At 42.8% G+C, this 18,508-nt stretch overlaps 1 protein-coding gene across 1 annotated transcript in view; it reads right to left on the minus strand.

Moving 5' to 3' along the window:
* Window positions 1-18,508, minus strand: part of LOC126298915 (protein trachealess) — a 1,138,333-nt gene that overhangs the window by 73,072 nt on the left and 1,046,753 nt on the right. The window contains exon 8 of the mRNA XM_049990456.1: window positions 3,947-4,068. Coding sequence (XP_049846413.1) covers window positions 3,947-4,068 — 122 coding nt within the window. The remainder of the gene's footprint in view (window positions 1-3,946; window positions 4,069-18,508) is intronic.

Raw genomic sequence — 18,508 nt, forward strand, 5'->3', positions numbered from 1 at the left:
CTAGTAAACTAGAAAACATCTAATGAAATAATTATTGCATGAATGCAAATTTAGTCGAAAACTTTCGAATACACAAATAACATTTGTTTCGATCTAACTATCCAAGTGTGTATCTTTGGTGAAAAGTTATCTTTGAAGCTCCTGCTAAGGTTCACTAATAGGTGTCCGGATACTGTTAATCATATGGTGTATATTTTCACCCCGGTAAACGGTTGTACCGTAAGTATCACAGGGCATATACCGCATTACTATGACTTCTTACTCTATCCACGGATGGTGTGTCGAATGAATGACTGTCAGTACGCTTACAAATTTATATTGTTCCACTACCATTGTTATTAAGTTAAAATTGCTTAATACACAATACACAATGGAGATAATTTTATTGATTTTATTATTTTCATGAAACTGCTCTTATTTACAAAGATCTCATTCTAAATGTTAATCTATGATTAACTCTCAAACCAGATTGCCCAATGACTGCTACATAATCGTATGCTACGTTTCTAAACAAATAGTAGAAAATACCTGCGAATGTAGCAGCACAGCTTAGTGATATGTTTACCTATAAAATTACAGACTAGTACACACTGATTGCACTGATACTGTACAAGCTTCAGATAAGCAGTTTCTTAGCACGTGGCGACAATGTAGCGTATAACAAGAGTTCCTGAAGCTTCTACCCTCGTCCGAAAATGCAAGATTGTTTGCACTGCGAAACTTGCGCTCTGGTACGTAAGTTCTTTCCGCAACATAAATATTATTTGCCATTTTTATTTGTGGCTCATATAACGACAAAAATACGAGGGGTGTTCAGCAGGTAATGCAACACACTTTTTCTCAGCCAGTTTCGATTGAAAATTCACAAAACTGGTTGTGGGACAGCGTGGAATATTCCTGCTTCAGTCCTATAGTTTCATGACGTTTCGAAAGGTGGCGGTGATATACATAGCCATCAAAACGGCGTCTGTTGACTGAGGTTTTTTTCCTCGGAAAATAGGAGCATCGCGGATATTCATAACTAAATGCCTAGATATTACAATTACGAACAATTTAAATTGGAAGGAACACACAGAAAATGTTGTGGGGAAGGCTAACCAAAGACTGCGTTTTATTGGCAGGACACTTAGAAAATGTAACAGACCTACTAAGGAGACTGCCTACACTACGCTTGTCCGTCCACTTTTAGAATACTGTTGCGCGGTGTAGGATCCTTACCAGATAGGACTAACTGAGTACATCGAGAAAGTTCAAAGAAAGGCAGCACGTTTTGTATTATCGCGAAATATGGGAGAGAGTGTCACAGAAATGATACAGGATTTGAGATGGACATCCTTAAAAGAAAGGCGTTTTTCGTTGCGACGGAATCTTCTCAATAAATTCCAGTCACAAACTTTCTCCTCCGAATGCGAAAATATTTTGCTGACACCGACTTACATAGGGAGGAACGATCATCAAGATAAAATAAGGGAAATTAGAGCTCGTACGGAAAGATATAGGTGTTCATTCTTCCCGCGAGCTATAAGAGATTGGAATAATAGGGAATTGTGAAGGTGGTTCGATGAACCCTCTGCCAGGCACTTAAATGTGATTTGCAGAGTATCCATGTAGGTGTAGATGTAGATTAACCTCAAGTGATGTAGAGGAACCGTCGGAAACCTAACTCAGTATGGCTGAGTGGCAACCATAGCCCTTTTTCTTCACGAATGTGAGAACACTGGGCCACTTCACTCTCTCAGACTCTGCAATGTTCGGTGAAGTCGTACAAATGAAAATAATTTTTTAACACCGGTTAAGTTCTTACCCACCGAGGATGACAGTCTACTTGTGCCAGAGAAAGCAGAATACTGTCTTAAGGTGCTTCAGGTATTTATGTACTGTTCGCGACAATTAAAGTAAGACGTTTACAAATAGCTTATTAAATACAACAGCCTTACTTGAGCAATTACAGTTTTATCGCTGGCGCTAAGGTTTATATGAGGCCGTTTGTTCCACTTACTTCGTTATCCCGGAAGCTATCTCGGCAATGTACAGCAGAAGATAATTTGCCGGCGGGGTTCATATCGCAGGATGGCCTTTAATAATCTTCTCATTTGACCGGCGCGGATGAGGGGAGAGCCTGCTTGGGGGAAGCGGACGACTAACTCTGTTGCAATTATTATTTTTACTGCCATTGCGATTACTGTGACGGTCGCGAAAACGTGCGGATTCTTTCCACAGATTGCAGGTGATAATTTGTTGCACTGTAAAAATAAACGCGCTGTGTACAGAGGGGGCGACCCTCGCCCTAGAACAAGGAAAGGCGACGACACCCAAGTGACGGTTCGAAAAACTGAAGCAGCAAACAACGAGTATTTCCAGATAATAAGACTGATACAAGTAATTACAAACGAAAATGTGTTGCAGTGTTGTGAGAGAGCTAAGAAAGGAGGGAGGCAATTTATTCGTCTCTGAATAAAGATGTGGAATGTGGTACTACTGTGACGGTCAAAATCTTTCTCCACTCGTGATCCTCTGGGGAAAGCAACATTAAAGCTTTTGCAGGAAAACTACCTTACAACTAAAGGAACAACTCATATTCAGTACCTGAAAGAATGTATATAATTATTACTTTCCTGAGATATCTCATAAATCTCTTTTCAGTTGAAATATTAGAACAACCACTGTGTTTCCAGTTTAGTCACCATTCACCGTTCCTTCCGTGGCACTATCAGAAATTTGATTTAGGTACAGATCAGTGCGTATTCTATTCATTTATTTCCCACCTGACTGATCTGACATATTGTAAACATTTTTCACCTTGTTGTGTGAAGGTAGGTTGTTAATTGTGGCGTCTTAACGGAGAATAAGAAACAGTTAAGACCGTAAAATATGAACACGAACTTAGTTTCTTGGGAACTAAATCTGGGAAAACCGACGAAAGTGAGGAGAAAATTTAGGAACTATATAGGAATGCAGGCATCTTTGCTTGAATTTGAGTAATAGAAAACTTGTCGAAACGTTGCCCCAGAACGAAGCCTTGACTCGGCTGATATACGAGAACACTTCGTCGTAAATTTAGGATCTTTTGGTTGCAGGGACTGCTTACAACAATTTATGCAGAAATTAAATACTTGAAATGCTGGGATATGCGTGGCCGGGATATACAAATAGTCTTCTTATGTAGATAAGAGATACCGAAAAGCAGCAAAATAAATGGAAAACTAACGAAGCCAAGCGCACCCTAAAAAAGAATGGTCATGAAAGATGCTTTATAGTTCTCCTATTTAACAAATACATTAAGCAATCCAAGAAAACGAAAACGAGGATTATCGTAGCAATAGAATTTCATGAAATGAGTACAGTAATAAACAAGATACCGAAATAAGGCCGCCGTTTTGCAATAGAAAGCAGAGTTGGAATAAATATCCGAATTAATAGATAATATTCTAGAAAGTTGGCACTAGCTGCTAGTAAAAGCAAACCACAAATTCTCAGGAGCAGCGTAAATAGGATACATAACTTAAAAACAGAGAAGATAATTTTACTTTCAAAGTGCCTTAGAACTAATAAATACGAAATATATATATTATAGAATATGATTTTTGGAACACATAATGATCGAAAATATGTAAATCTTATTTTTCATTTTCTATTAATTGAACAAAAAAGAGTGATGAAGGTTCTTGTCAAGGTAAGTAAGTCTTTACCTGACAAAATCCAATCTGGGACGGAGGAGATAAACACTGATTTGTAGGTTTTGTGCCCAAGACCATCTGAAAGTACAGTCTGAGTACTGGAGTGATCCTCCGGCCAAAAGTGTGAAACCATTTCTCGGACTGTAGTTATATAGTTTAGCATTTTAACGACATCTATTTCATTGGAGAGTCACGATTTACGAAACTTAGAAAGTAATTTATTTACGCACATAGGAACTTGACTGCAAGGTCTGCTGGAGTGTACTCACCCGGTATCCCGAAGACTTGAAGTGGCAGCCCCGCTTCGTTAGCGTGGACTTCATCCGCACGCAGAAGGCTCGGTCCAGCCCCTTGTACGCCGAGCTGCTACTCAAGCTCATCTGCGTCGCCACTGCCAACAAAAGACAGCCATCAGTCTACAAGATACACAGACACAAAGTTATCTACTCACGTCAGGTAACTCGAGTAGTGTATTCATCACAATGTACCGCCAATTTGCTTCTGAAGATTAACTTACGCTCCTATAGAGCTAGACCGAAACTGAGAAGCTCCAGTGGAATGTTTACAGCGAATGTCATATTTTCATGTAATTATAATACGGATCACTGAGTACCACAACAGCTCAGATTGCTCTGTCAATATTACCACCGATAGAATAAATAGTTTTTAATTTCTGTATCTGAGGGGCACCTAGCAAGTGAAACGTATACTCAGATTCTGAAAGAACATCCTCCAATGAGCTAAGTGACACATAGAAATCAAATATGACTTTCAATCTGTTTTTTTTTTCATTTTCTTTTGCCTAAATACTGTGGAGAAATCTTACCTCAAAAATTGTTAAACACCATGCCCCACGGTTCATTTTGACTAGCATGATAATTCCAGGCTGAGATGTCTTAGTGATACATAAATTTATGCTCTGACGTTTCGTCTCCCGCCGACGGCGAAGAAACGTCAGAGAATAATTTTATACATCATGAGGATCTCTCAGGCCAGAAGTGTTAACCAAAAGAAATGACACAAATGGAAGCTGGCGTTGCTCAGAAATAAATCTTAATTAAGGAGAAATATTTTAATCGACGTTCCATTTTGTATTATCTGATCCCATCGTAAAGCAGTGCTCGGTAAAAGTCTGTGATCTGACTCCATTCGTTCGAGAAAGAGAAAGGTACGGTGGCAGGTTAGAGCTTAGAGACACCACGACATCGAGGTAATTAGGCGCGAAGCACAGGTCAGCTAGAAAAGGCTATTGTTTAGGAGAACCAAAGGAAACCTCAATTTGGACGGCCGAAAAGAGGTTTGAACTCCTCTCCTCTCAAGTAAACTTCCATCGCAGAATGTCGAGCACACGTCTATGATGCTCCTCACGATTGTCTTAAAAGCAGTTGCCTTCATAAACAGTTTTAGAACTCTCGTGGTGATGATGACACCGTTCTCTGCCTTCCCAACGAGGTCTTTTGGACATACACTACACTGGGTGGCCCTGAAAACTTATTTGTCAGTGACTGAATTAGAGTGATATTTTCAAACTAAGTGCTCCAACGATACTTCGGATTCTCGGCTACTTATGAGCGTTACACAGTAAGTCCTTATTTTAAGATAGTTGCCAATCAAAGACCCAAGAACGGATATTTTTGCTTTGCTTAACAGTTGTTGTATATGATAGTTATTTTATTGGGGTACCACTTTCTGAAAACAGCCTCATCATAATCGGCGATCAACATTACAAAGCTTCTGTTAGACTGGAATGTAAAACTTAAGGACGACTGTAACTTTCACGTGACGTGTCACTGCCATGTAACATAGCTCGATGGAACTTGGACCTATCACGGAAACATCTGCTACGGTATAGTACAGAAGGTAACTGAAAAAAATACGCAGTGAACGAACGGAAATGACACTTTTATTAAAGGACAATGAAGTCATCACAATTTATGATGATCCTTGGACATTACAAAAGGCGGGTTATGGTTCTTAATTAGGTATGTGATTCCCATGAATGGCACTGCATACTCTGCAACGTGATCCCGTGCTAGCAACACGGTTGGTAAGGAGTTCTTGCGGTAGGGCGTTCCATTCCTCCAGCAATGGGGGTGACACAACTGTTCAATGGTCGTTGGTGCGTGCTGTTTGGGATTTACGTGGGGAGGGGGGGTGAGGTTGGAGGGGGGGGGGGGAGGGAGACGGGCAGCCTAGTCCCTTCCCCAAATATTCTCTAGTTCCAAGAACTTCTCCACCTGCGGTGTTCTATGCGATCGCGCAGTCATCCATAAAAATGAAATCAGATCCTAATGCACCCCTGAAAAGACACATATAAGAAGGGGTACAGTGTCACGATAACGGTTACTGGTGAAAATACCGTGTTATAAGATTTGGAGATCAGTATGCCCATGCAACATTATCCCTCAGCACACGATAAAATCTGGACCACCAAAACGATCCTATTCGACAAAGTTACGTATTCCCACCTCTCGCCATGTGAGAAGAAAAGTCGAATATTGTTGTCTTCATAGCACAGGTGTTGTGGTGTGGTGAGACATAATGTTGCGTAGCCATACTGACCTTTAATTCTTTGGAAGTGGTATACTCACCGGTCAAGGTTATTATGACACTGTACTCCGTCAACAAGTGCGTCTTTTCAGGGGTGCATTCGGCCCGAACTTCATTTTTATGGCCGCGCGGGGTAGCCGCGGTCTGAGGCACCCTGCTACGGTCCGCGCGGCTCCTCCCGTCGGAGGTCCGACTCATCCCTCTGGCATGAGTGTGTGTGTGTGTGTGTGTGTTGTCCTTAGCGTAAGTTAGTTTAAATTAGATTAAGTAGTGTCTAAGCCTAGGGACCGAAGACCTCAGCAGTTTGGTCCCATAGGAACTTACCACAAATTTCCTGATTTCATTTGTATGAAAGACGATACGCGACCACATCGAACTGCGCAGCTGGAGGAGCTCTCGGAAGGAGGGAATATTCGACGAATAGACTGGCCTGCCAATTTCCGTCGAGCATGTATGGGATGCTTCAACACTTTCACATCCACAAACGACCTTCCAGTAGTTGTCATCCGCGTTGGTGGAAGAATGGGACGTCGTACCACAAGAACTCGTGGCCAGCGCGGAAGCACGTTGCAGAGCATGTACTGTAGTCCGTGGTGATCACACAATCTATTAAGAATCTTTTCCTGCCTTTTCTAAAGTACAGAGGGGTCCAACAAATGTATCCACTGTTTAAAAGTCCATAACTTGCAAACTAATTGACGGAGTTGTCTCATTTTTGGTGAAAGTGTAGCTGAAAGCCCAACTTAAAGATATCACTGTACGTGTTCGAAATGGTCACCATTAACATCCACACACAAATGATGCCGCCGAACTGCAGCACGAACTACTGACTGCAACGTGTTCAGTTGGATATTTGCACTTCAATGTACGATGGACTCTCGAAGTTCATCCAATGTGCGTGGCTTTTGTCGATAAACGACGTCCTTTAATGTTTCCCACAAGTAAAAGTCCAGAGGAGTTACGTCTGGGGAACGTGGTGGATACTCCACAGCACCTCTACGGCCTATCCATCTTCCTGGTAGATTTTTGTCGAGATACGCCCTAACACGATTTTGGTAGTGGGCTGGGGCACCATCTTGTTGAAAGTAAACGCTTCCGTCTCCATGCGAGTCTCGGATGACAGGTAAAATGGATGTCTGAAGATTCTGAAGGTACACCCCACTGGTAACTGCGCCGTCAAAGAAGAATGGCCCAATCAAGCCCCGGTAAGACAACCCACATCACACATTTACTCCCGGCAAATTCGCGGCTTTGTCTACATGGACGTTCGGATTTTCGGCGGCCCAGTAGATGCAGTTGTGGCGATTTACTGTACCATTGAGTTTTAACTGTGCCTCATCAGACCACACAACTATCTCTGCAAACTCTTCATCGTTGCGCACCACATTAGTAAACCACTCGCAGTACTCCATTCTACGAGGGATGTAGCACTTCCATTTTGCTGTCTTCAAAATTCGCTGAACACTTGAGCGACTCGCTCCAGTTTCACGGGCACACTGTCTCACAGAGTTCTGTGGTGAGCGAGTGAGTTGTTGTAACACACGACGGGAGTTAGCTGGGCTTGTTACTGTTACAGGTCGTTCAGATCGTTGTTTGTGTACATCTTTAACACAGCCTTTGGCTTCAAATTTGTCTCGAATGCGACGAATCGTTAAACGTGTCGGTGGCTCTGATTGATACTCATTTCGCCATTGCCGTTGAACCTCATTAATGTTTTCGTACTAAAAAAACCACTTCAAAACTGACTTTCTTTCATAGAATGTAAGCCTTGCGCCAGCCATGTTTTTCTCGAGTAACTAGGTGCAACTAAGAGCAAAACACTGATTATCTGGCGACTGTCATCTGACAAAAAAAAAAAAAAAAAAAAAAAAAAAAAAAAAAAAAAAAAACACGCAGTACAACGCTAGTGTGGCGATTGCCGGAACTACAAACTATTACACTACCAAAGATGAGGCAACTCCGTCAATCAATTTGGCAGTTACGGACTTTTAAACAGTGGAGACAGTTTTTTGGACCTGTCTGTATAAGGGACCGTCATAAATATCGGTGACTTCAGTGCAATCACTGTCTTTGCATGAATGTACCATTCCTGTTCGTCTCACTGTGTACTTGTTTCAGTTACATTTTTACTGTACTGTAGCGGTTATTTCTAAGTATGGTCCAAGTCTCTTCGAGTTACGTTACTTGGCAGCGACACATCACGCTGAAGTTACTGCCATCCTTAAGTTTTGCACCTTATTGCATACTGCGTTAACCAGAAATCGCTTAGAATTTATTAAGGGTACGTTTGGTACTGCATTCTCTTCTAAACACTGTTCTGCACTCACACTGACATAGCAGATTCTCCTCCGTCAATAAAACTGACAGTTTAGTGGCACGCCTGAACATTCTTTGGATGTGCGTATACTTTGATTATAAAAGAAGATGATATGAGACTACATGTAGAGCTTTCTATATGTTAAAAGCTTGGCGTTTATCTCACTGCCAGTAAGCAGAAATCTTAAGGGAAGTCAAACCACTTTATTCATTATTTATCAATTAGCTAATTTCGCCCCCTTGGGCATTATGAAACTACATCATACAAAAAATATCAGATTTTGTTTCCTCCACGCGGAAATGTGGAATACATGTGTAAAAAATTGCTTTACAGTGTTGTAGCTTGATAATGCCTAAAGTGGCGAATTTGGTAATCGTTTAATGTGAAGTAAAGTGGTTGTTTCAAAATAAAGAAGCCTACGCAGGAAAATGGCTCACGTGATTCACAGCGGCTGTGGACCTATACGTACAAGAGACTACTGGAGTAGCAAGGCTGTCTAGTTTTGTTATTATTTGTGTTGCAAGTGTTTGTAATAACGGATCATGTATATAAACTGGATTAATTAAACGATCTTTGAAGCAGATGCGTAAGACAGCGCTTGGGAAGGATTACGAGTGTTCCGTAGGAAGGTGCTGCCACGGAGCGACAAAACCAAGGGTCGGCTGTTTTTGTGAGCGGCAGGCGGAGTGCAGACAATGCACAGTCACTGCTTGCCGGAACAGGAAAACAACAGCTTCCATCCGCTGCATCAGCGTGCTTATGATTTCATTGTATTTCCATTAAACTGTTGCCGTAACCAACAAACACGAACTGCTGTTTGTATCTAATATTATAGTTCTAACCCCATCTCAGAAAGTAGTGGCGAGTTTTTAATTGGAGAGTTATTTAACAACAGACACTCAAAAATTTTTACAGTAATATACTCAGAACAACTTGTCATAGCATCACTCATGTCAAACATGCCCTTCTGTGCCGAACTGGCTTTCAGATCACTGAACTCAATCCCTATGTTTCTACGAAGTAAAAGATAGTCTACGAAGGAAAAAACTGGTCGCTGACGAGTTAAAGAAAGTCGTATGATCTAATGCGTTGACATGAACCGTTTCCGCCAGTAGCATGGGTATAGGTATAAAAAATACTAAGCTATGGACTATGTGATTGCTACTTGAAAATAAGGGCCGTAAGGTTTCGATGCTCCGTCTTAAGAGCTCTGTAAACATATTACCAGATCAGTTTCATCTTATGGTAAAAAATATTACTTCTTGGCAAGGATCTTATAATACTGAGTCAATGTCGTTTAACCACGCTTCTGGGAAAATGATACAGCCAACGATCTTGCCGCAGTGGTAACACCGATTCCAGTCAGATCGCCGAAGTTAAGCGCTGTCGGGCTTGGCTACTAGTTGGATGGGTAAACCGTTCGGATCTGCCGAGCAATGTTGGCAAGCGGGGCCCACCCAGCCCTTGTGAGGCCAACTGAGGAGCTACTTCATTTAGAAGAAGCGGCTCCTGTCACGAAAGCTGACAACGGCCAGGAGAGTGGTGTGCTGACCACATGCCTCTCTGTTTTCAAGTTCAGTAACGCCTATCGACTGATGGTGACACGGCGGTCGGTCGGTACCGTTAGGAGTTCAAAAATGGTTCAAATGGCTCTGAGCACTATGGGACTTAACATCTGAGGTCATCAGTCCCCTAGAACTTAGAACTACTTCAACCTAACTAACCTAAGGACATCACACACATCCATGCCCGAGGCAGGATTCGAACCTGCGACCGCAGCAGTCGTGCGGTTCCAGGCTGAAGCGCCTAGAGCCGCTCGGCCACAGCGGCCGGCCGTTGGAGCTTCCGAGGTCTGCCCAAATGCAGTAAGGAAATGACAATTAACATCAGCTTCTCCCTTCCCAATACAATCTTCTACCACCTCATACAGACAATAGTGAGAACTACGTTTCCTTCTCTCTCTTTTCGCCGGTGCTGCCGAGTGTTATACGTCACGAATAATCATATAGAACACTGCTTTTAATTATCACTTCGAAAAGATAGTTACTTAATTAATATATTGTTTGCCTGTAGTGGTGATATACATTGTAGCCCACCGCTAGAGGAAAATGGCATAGACCACTTCCGGCGTGCTACGGTATTGTGGCGCAGGTGTTTCAGTGTGTGCCATAAATGCAGACAAACGAAATATCAACAAAATTTGATTTTTTAGAGGTGATAATTAAAACTTTATGATTACCCCTTGTATGGAAAGTTCGTAAGAATATCTGCCGTATTGTATGGAAGCTTCAATAAAGTTAAGAGATGTCCCAATATCGTTTCCATATAGAAATCGCCTTAACTCTCTTCCAGGTGTTTTAGCCTTTAGCTGTCTTTCCTTTGTAGCTGTTGAAGAAGCCAAACAAAAGGAATGAGAGTAAAGTTGCGTGTGCGCCACAGTCAGAGTTGTAAAACTTCTTTAGGCTACCGTAAACTGTTATAAGTAAGTGAGGACTACTGTAGTTTCTTTAGTAGACTTAGTTAAGATGACACCAGCATTACATTTATGTTAGATGTGTTGCATATCTATCGGCGTTACCTGATAACGATCGCTTTCTTTATGTATACGATCAGTGTCTTCCTAGATTCCTTTAAAAACTGGAATCGATGAACTGTCTAGAAACTGAGTGAGGATATATAAAGGCCCGCGTAAGATATGGAACAGTTTTATACACCTACCTGTTACTTAAAAATAAGCAGTATTTATACCAGTAATATTCGGAAAGTAAGATCCTATTGGGTGCGAAATGGAAACAACACTGTCAATCCGATGAAGCTTTGCACAGATATTGTTGGGCAGTGTCTCTAGTATGTCCGTCGATCGCGTCACATCGCTATTTTCAGTTCTGTGCGCGCAGTGAGCACGTATAGATGCTTAGAACAGTAGTGTCTCCCGCCAGTATGTCGGCCTGGTGTGATATTTCACCTGGTGTCCTCCAGTCCACATAGCACAAATGTCATTCGTTTCATCTCTGCTCACATGAACCGCTAGCTATGAAGATAACGTTCTGGCACAGACAACGAGCTGTAGACTAGCACAGAGAATTGTCAGGAAGCACAAGTGGCTTCGTTTTATGACGAGGATACTGAAAAGTTGGTACAAGGGTACGACAAATATCCATGCGGCGGCGGCTATGCATAGAAGTAGCTGGAAGTTGTAGCTCACTGTTGCAAATAAAACATTTTTGATTTCACAGTGGTTTCCATTTTGCGACCCATCAGAATAGGATTCGTATCAAAATTGACTTGTAATTTGGAACAGAGGGATGTTGTAGTAAAAACAAAACTAGTACAATTTTATCATATAGCACCATAAAAAACATCGCACCAGTACTTCGTCGAGCTTACGTTTATATTATAAGGATGTTGAAGAAGTACGTAGTTGATTAACACTGAACGATGTGAGCTTGTAATTATGTGCAAAACAAACAAATAAAAAAAAACAAAGACAAGTCGTCGGCTCCCAATCTCTCTCTCAGATATTCATTTACGTTTGTTTCCGCACCAATGCTACGAGTACTCCCGTTAACCCTACCATTTACTACATCATACATGTATTGTACCAAAACTACAGAACCGAAATTTTGGTAGAGTCCAAGCTAATTACGGTAGGCAAGGCAGGTAGGTAGGTAGATAGATAGATAGATAGATAGACAGACAGACAGACACATAAAGCGAGCGAAAGAGAGAGAGAGAGAAGAGAGAGAGAGAGAGAGAGAGAGAGAGAGAGAGAGAGGGGGGGGGGGGGGAGGGAGGGAGGGAGAGAGAGACGGGAAGGGGGGAGTAATACGGAAAGGATTTGAGGTGAGAGCTATAGGCAGGAACCATACCAAAAAGGCCGTGGGCGACGCTTTAAGTAGCAGTGGAGTGGCTTTTTCGTGGCACGGGAGAAGAACGCATGTCATGGAGAGGTGAATGGGCGGGGCAACGGCCGTGGCTGAAGCTCGCTGGCGGCCGGCGATCCGCAATTCCAGGCTCGCACGCGGAGGCGGACGCTGCCCGCCGCTCGAATCGAATAATGGCAGTCGGCACACGTGTCACAATGACGCCGGCAGAGTTATCAGCCCCGCGATACCCAGCGGGGCAGAATCGCCGGCCAGCACCACCCTAATTGTCGCTTCGCCTGCTATGGGCTTCTTTTCTCCACGCCGACTCTTTCTGTACTCCTTTATAACTTTCGCTCTATGCCTGCTAGTGGCGAATGTGTGACGCAAAGCCTGTTCCCACGTACTGATCACAAATGAATAGAATTGCGCTCTATCAAAACTTCGTTTAGCTAATTTTAGTAACCTACAGTACATAAATGGCGCAGTGAATACTGATAGTATTGGTAGCCTTGGTAGGTGCAGGGAAATAAGAATAAATGAATGTGTTGTGGGGAACTGAGAGCCACGACTTCGCTTCGTTTTGTTTGTTTATTTGTTTTGCACATAATTCCAATCGCTCATCGTTCAGCGTAAGTTCATTGTGTATTTCATAGCCTCACAAAATACAGATTACATTTTATAGGTGATAAAGTTAGCTGCTCACGTAACTTATGCGCTTTTATGTTAACAAAGCAATTTCTTTTGACGCAAGTACAGTTTACATTCACAAAAATAAAAATATGTAATTATTGTTGATATTTTGTACTCAATAGAACGTTCTTCATAATGATGAAATGCAAGAGTTTGCTGTTATTACTGATAAGAGCGAAAGTTGTTTGTGAATAACAGAGACTTGTTTTACACAAGCTCGATAAAGTACTGGAGCGATGTTTCATATATTTTTGTTTTGCATTTTTTTAATTTTATCTTTTTTGATGAAACTGCGTTTCATAGTGCTATAAGATAAAACTGTATTTTTTTATTCTTACTACAACATCACTCTGCTTCACGATACAAATCAATAATTTTCTAACGAAACCTGAATTAAACATTGACAATTTCAATTTTGCTATGAATGCTGTTTATATTTAAGTAACAGACAGGAAGATAACTATGTAGAACAAAAATGTTCCGTAGCTTACGTGGCCCTTTACATAACCTCCCTCAGAGTCTAGACAGTCCATCGCTTCTGGTTTCTAGATGGATCTAGTAAGACCTGATCGTGTACACAAACAAAGCCATTGAAATAAGGTAACGCCCGATAGGTATGCAACACACCCAACATACAGATAATGCGGTTTCGATCTTAACGTACTAAAGGTACTAAAAAACTACCGCAGTCTACGCTTACTTACGATATTCTACTGTTGCCTACGGTAGTTTTACAACTCTGCAAACGAAACACGAAAAGATGGAAATGTTAGTGGTACCAAAAGTATCCACTGATTTTCGCACTCCTAAACATTCCCAGGTCCACTGCTGCCGATGTGATAGTGAAGTGGAAACGTGAAGGGACACGTACAGCACAAACGTGTACAGGCCGACCTCGTCTGTTGACTAACAGAGGCCCCCGACAGTCGAAGAGGAACGTAATGTGTAATAGGCAGACATCTATCCAGACCATCACACACGATTTTCCAACTGCATCAGGAGCCACTGTAGGTACTATGACAATTAGGCGAGATGTGAAAAAACTTGGATTTCACGGTCGAGCGACTGCTCATAAGCCACACATCACGCCGGTAAATGGCAAACTACGCCTGGCTTGGTGTAAGGAGCGTAAACATTGGGCGACTGAACAGTGGAGAAACGTTGTGTGGACCGAGGAATCAAGGTACTCAACGTGGCGACCCAATGGCAGAGTGTGGCTATGGCGAATACCCGGTGAAGGTCATCTCCCAGCGTGTGTAGCAACAACAGTAAAATTCGGAGGCGGTGGTGTTATGGTGTGGTCGTGTTTTTCATGGAGGGGGCTTGCATCCCTTGTTGTTTTGCGTGTACGATAACAGCACAGGCCTACATTGATGTTTTCAGCGTATTATTGCTTCCCACTGTTGAAGAGCAATTCGGAGATGGCGATTGCATCTTTCAACACTATCGAGCACCTGTTCATAATGCACGGCCTGGCGGAGTGGTTACATGACAATAACATCCCTGTAATGGACTGGCCTGCACAGAGTCCTGACCTGAATCGTATAGAACACCTTTAGGATGTTTTGAAACGCGACTTCGTGCCAGGCCTCGCAGACTGACATCGATACCTCTCCTCAGTTTAGCACTTCGTAAAGAATGGGATGCCTTTTCTCAAGAAACCTTCCAGCACCTGATTGAACGCATGCCTGAGAGATAGGAAGCTGTCATAAATGCTAAGGGTGGGCCAGAACCATATTTAATTCCAGCATTACCGATGGAGGGCGCCAGAAACTTATAAGTCATTTTCAGCAGGTGCCCGGATACTTTTTATTACATAGTGTATTTATGGTCAGACGCCGTATGCGGCGCACACAATACGGATTCTACAACTACGTCTATACTCCGCAAGCTACCTTACGATGTGTGGCGGAGGGACTTCGTTTACCAGTGTCACTTTCCCATTTTCCTGTTCCAGTCCCGTACGGTTATGGGGAAGAACGACTGCTGATAAGCCTCCGCGGGGGCTCGAATCTCTCTTATTGCATCTTCATCGTCCTTTCGCGATATATACGTAGTAGAAAGCAATGTTTTTTGACTTTTGCGGTAAATACTTTATCGGAACTTTAACAGCAAACCCGCTTGCTAAATGAACCTGTAAAAAAAACGTGCTGCTCTTCTTTGGATCTCCTCTATTTCATTTATCAGTCGTACCTGGTACGGATTCCATACTGACGAAAAATATTCAAGTTTTGCCTAAGGAGTATTTTGTAAGCTACTTCCTTTTTCGGTAGACTAAATTTCCTGGGGATTCTTCGAATGAATCCCAGTCTTTTATCTACCTTACTCGCGATTAACTTTATGTTGTCGTTCCACTTCAAACAGCTCCGTACGCATACTGCTAGATATGTTGAAGAAGTAACTGTTTCCAGCAACTGTTCTGCAATACTTTAATCATACAATAAAGAGTCTTTCTGTTTAAGTGTCTGCAATAACATTTGTTATGTTGAAGGTCTGTTGCCATTCCCTGCACCAAGAGTCGATTATCTGCAGGTCTTCCTGCCTTTCTCTACAATTTTAGAGCGTCGCGACTTCTCTGTATACAGCAGCGTTATCCTCGAAAAGCTTCATGGAACTTCGGACGTTATCTTCTAGGTAATTCATGTAGAATGTGAAAAGTAATGGTCCTATAACGCTTCCCTGGGGCACGCACAAAAATGCCTTACGTCTGAAGATTTCTTTCCATTCAAAATGACATGATGTGTTCTGTTTTCTTGAAGCTCTGGAATCCAATGATATGATATTCCATACGCTCGTATTTTGATAACTAGGTGACCGTGCGGAACTGTGTCGAATGCCTTCCGGAAACCAGGGAACACGTGGTCTACCTGGGTGCGTGTATTTATGTTATGCTTCGTTTTAGAGCACTCAAATAGTTCCCAAGTGAACAACCATCGGATATAAGCGGACTCAAGGATCCACTGAGACGGTGTGCATCATCAGTTTACTCGGCAATATCAACATTATGCCTCAAGACAGCGTTAGGTTCAAATTCAAATGGCTCTAAGCATAATGGGACTAAACATCTGAGATCATCACTCCCCTAAACTGAGAACTACTAACCTAAGGACAGCACACACATCCATGCCCGAGGCAGGATTCGAACCTGCGATCGTAGCAGCAGCGCAGTGCCGGACTGAAGTGCCTAGAAGTGCTCGGCCACAGCAGCCGGCACAGCGTTAGGGTTGGTGTCCAGTCGCTGCCCAGAAGAGTCCCACTGGACATCCTACTTGTTATATTAGTCATCGCTCTCTGCATTCAGTACTAGACAAGAGTTAAGGAGATTTCAATGCATTGAACTTCAAACTACTGCCAAGCATCATATTCAGACAAAAGTTAATTAGCGTAATAATTCTTTATGTAATTTATTGTAAGTTGTTACTAATCTATATTAGCAAGTATTTATGTTTAGCTGTTGCCTAAACTTATCTGGTACTATGACGGGGCCGTACACCTTGCGATGTGTGAGCAAGTCACCTGATAACAACCGCTGGTTTAGATGGTGGGGGGCTCTCGTCCAGCTACATAGTGACGTTTCACGCCAAGTACATTTGGTGAATACAACCCTGATCTGAACTTGGGAACGTCGTCAGTCCGGTAATTCGATTTAGGCACCTGGTACATAACGGGATTCTTATAGGCTGTAGCCTGCGCACTTCTTTTCTAAGACCACGGCCGCATGAGGAATATAGCAATTGTTGTGTTCTCGAGGTGCTACGAGCAAAAAGTTCAGAGATGGAATTGTAGGCGGAAACAGAGGAGTCTTCGCGTATTCTTTTTGTGACGTGGACTGGAACCAGGTGTTCGCGCGATTCGGAAGGTTAACAAAAATCGTTCGAATTGATGCATAAAGACTACATTTACTCGGCGGGGACTCGCCGCTACACGATTCCGCAGAGGCGAGTGTGCAGCGGTGTGTGCGACATTTTGTGCCGGCGCTGTGGGCGCGGGCGCTAATTCTTGTAAGGCAGGCCGCAGATCACGGTTCCGGTCCATAAGGCGGCGCTTCTTGCCCGCATTCCGGCCGCGCAGGCGTCGCGGGAAGGCCCGGTGGCCGCTGCAGCGCGTACTGGCCGAAGCCACGACTGAAGCTACCCAGGAAATGCGTCGGCCGGAGCTACGGGTAGCGACTTACAAGTGGTAGTCATAAACCTTTAATTGCCATCGCGAAAAAGTAGTTGCGTAATTGAGTTTGGTAACACTGAAATTCCCGCGCTATAGTACCGTAACATGCCGCTAAAGGAGCTGGAAAACAAAAAATGCAGCCCATCTCTACTTGTAGTCATGGGATTGCTAACAAATATTTTGTAGAGCTGCTACATTTCGACAAGTGCTGCATCTCTGGGGCGTTTCACTTCGTTCGACCATTACTTGTATGCTGCTTGTCAGTATGGGACCCGTACAAGATAGGATTGATAGAGTAAATAGAGACGGTCAAAAGAAGAGAAATACATTTCGTTATAGGTTCATTTAGTAAGCACGAAAGCATCACGGAGATGATCAAGCAACTCCAGTGGCAGACGGCTCTGGCTCTAAGCACTATGGGACTTAACATCTGAGGTCATCAGTCCCCTAGACTTACAAAACTACTTAAACCTAACTAACCTAAGGACATCACACACGTCTATGCCCGGGGCAGGATTCTAGCCTGTGACCGTAGCAGCAATGCGGTTCCTGACTGAAGCTCCTAGAACCGCTCGGACACAGCGACCGGCCAAGTGGCAGACGCTGCAAGAGTGGCGTTCTGCATCGAAGTGCAGTTTATTGTTAAAGTTCCGAGAACGTAGTTCCTAGAAAAGTCAGCAAGTGATTCCTCCTACGCAAATCTCACAAAATTACGATGAAAATAAAATTAAAGTGGTTGGAACCCACACGGAGGTTTACCGGCTATCGTCTCAGATGTGCTCACTCCCTAGTATGCAACTAAACTTTTTTACTCTCTATTGGTCGATATTGGACAGAGGAGATCAGCTGGTCCAGCAATTGTCAATATCAGTGAGATTCTCCAACAGCCATGTAACTAAGATGTTATTTTATTTTATTTCGACGACAACGAGTTTTCGCATTCTACTATGCCATCTTTAGGCCCCATATGCATCTCTCAAAATAAGCAACCCTGTAGACAACAGATCTTCGAATGAAGCACATGTGAAACTGTTTGAATTCACGAAATCCATGGACATATGGCACTGTATGGCATTGTCGTTTATTTCCAGAGATGCATATGGGGCCTGAAGGTGGCATAGTGGAATTCTGAAAGTGGTTGTCGTCAAAATAAAATAAAATAACATCTTAATTACACGGCTGTTGGAGAATTTCATTGATATTGACAAACTTTTTTATGTTTCATTTCCTGACCCAGTAGTGTG

This window comes from Schistocerca gregaria, chromosome X (assembly GCF_023897955.1).
Source record: "Schistocerca gregaria isolate iqSchGreg1 chromosome X, iqSchGreg1.2, whole genome shotgun sequence".
NCBI classification, from domain to species: Eukaryota; Metazoa; Arthropoda; class Insecta; order Orthoptera; family Acrididae; genus Schistocerca; species Schistocerca gregaria.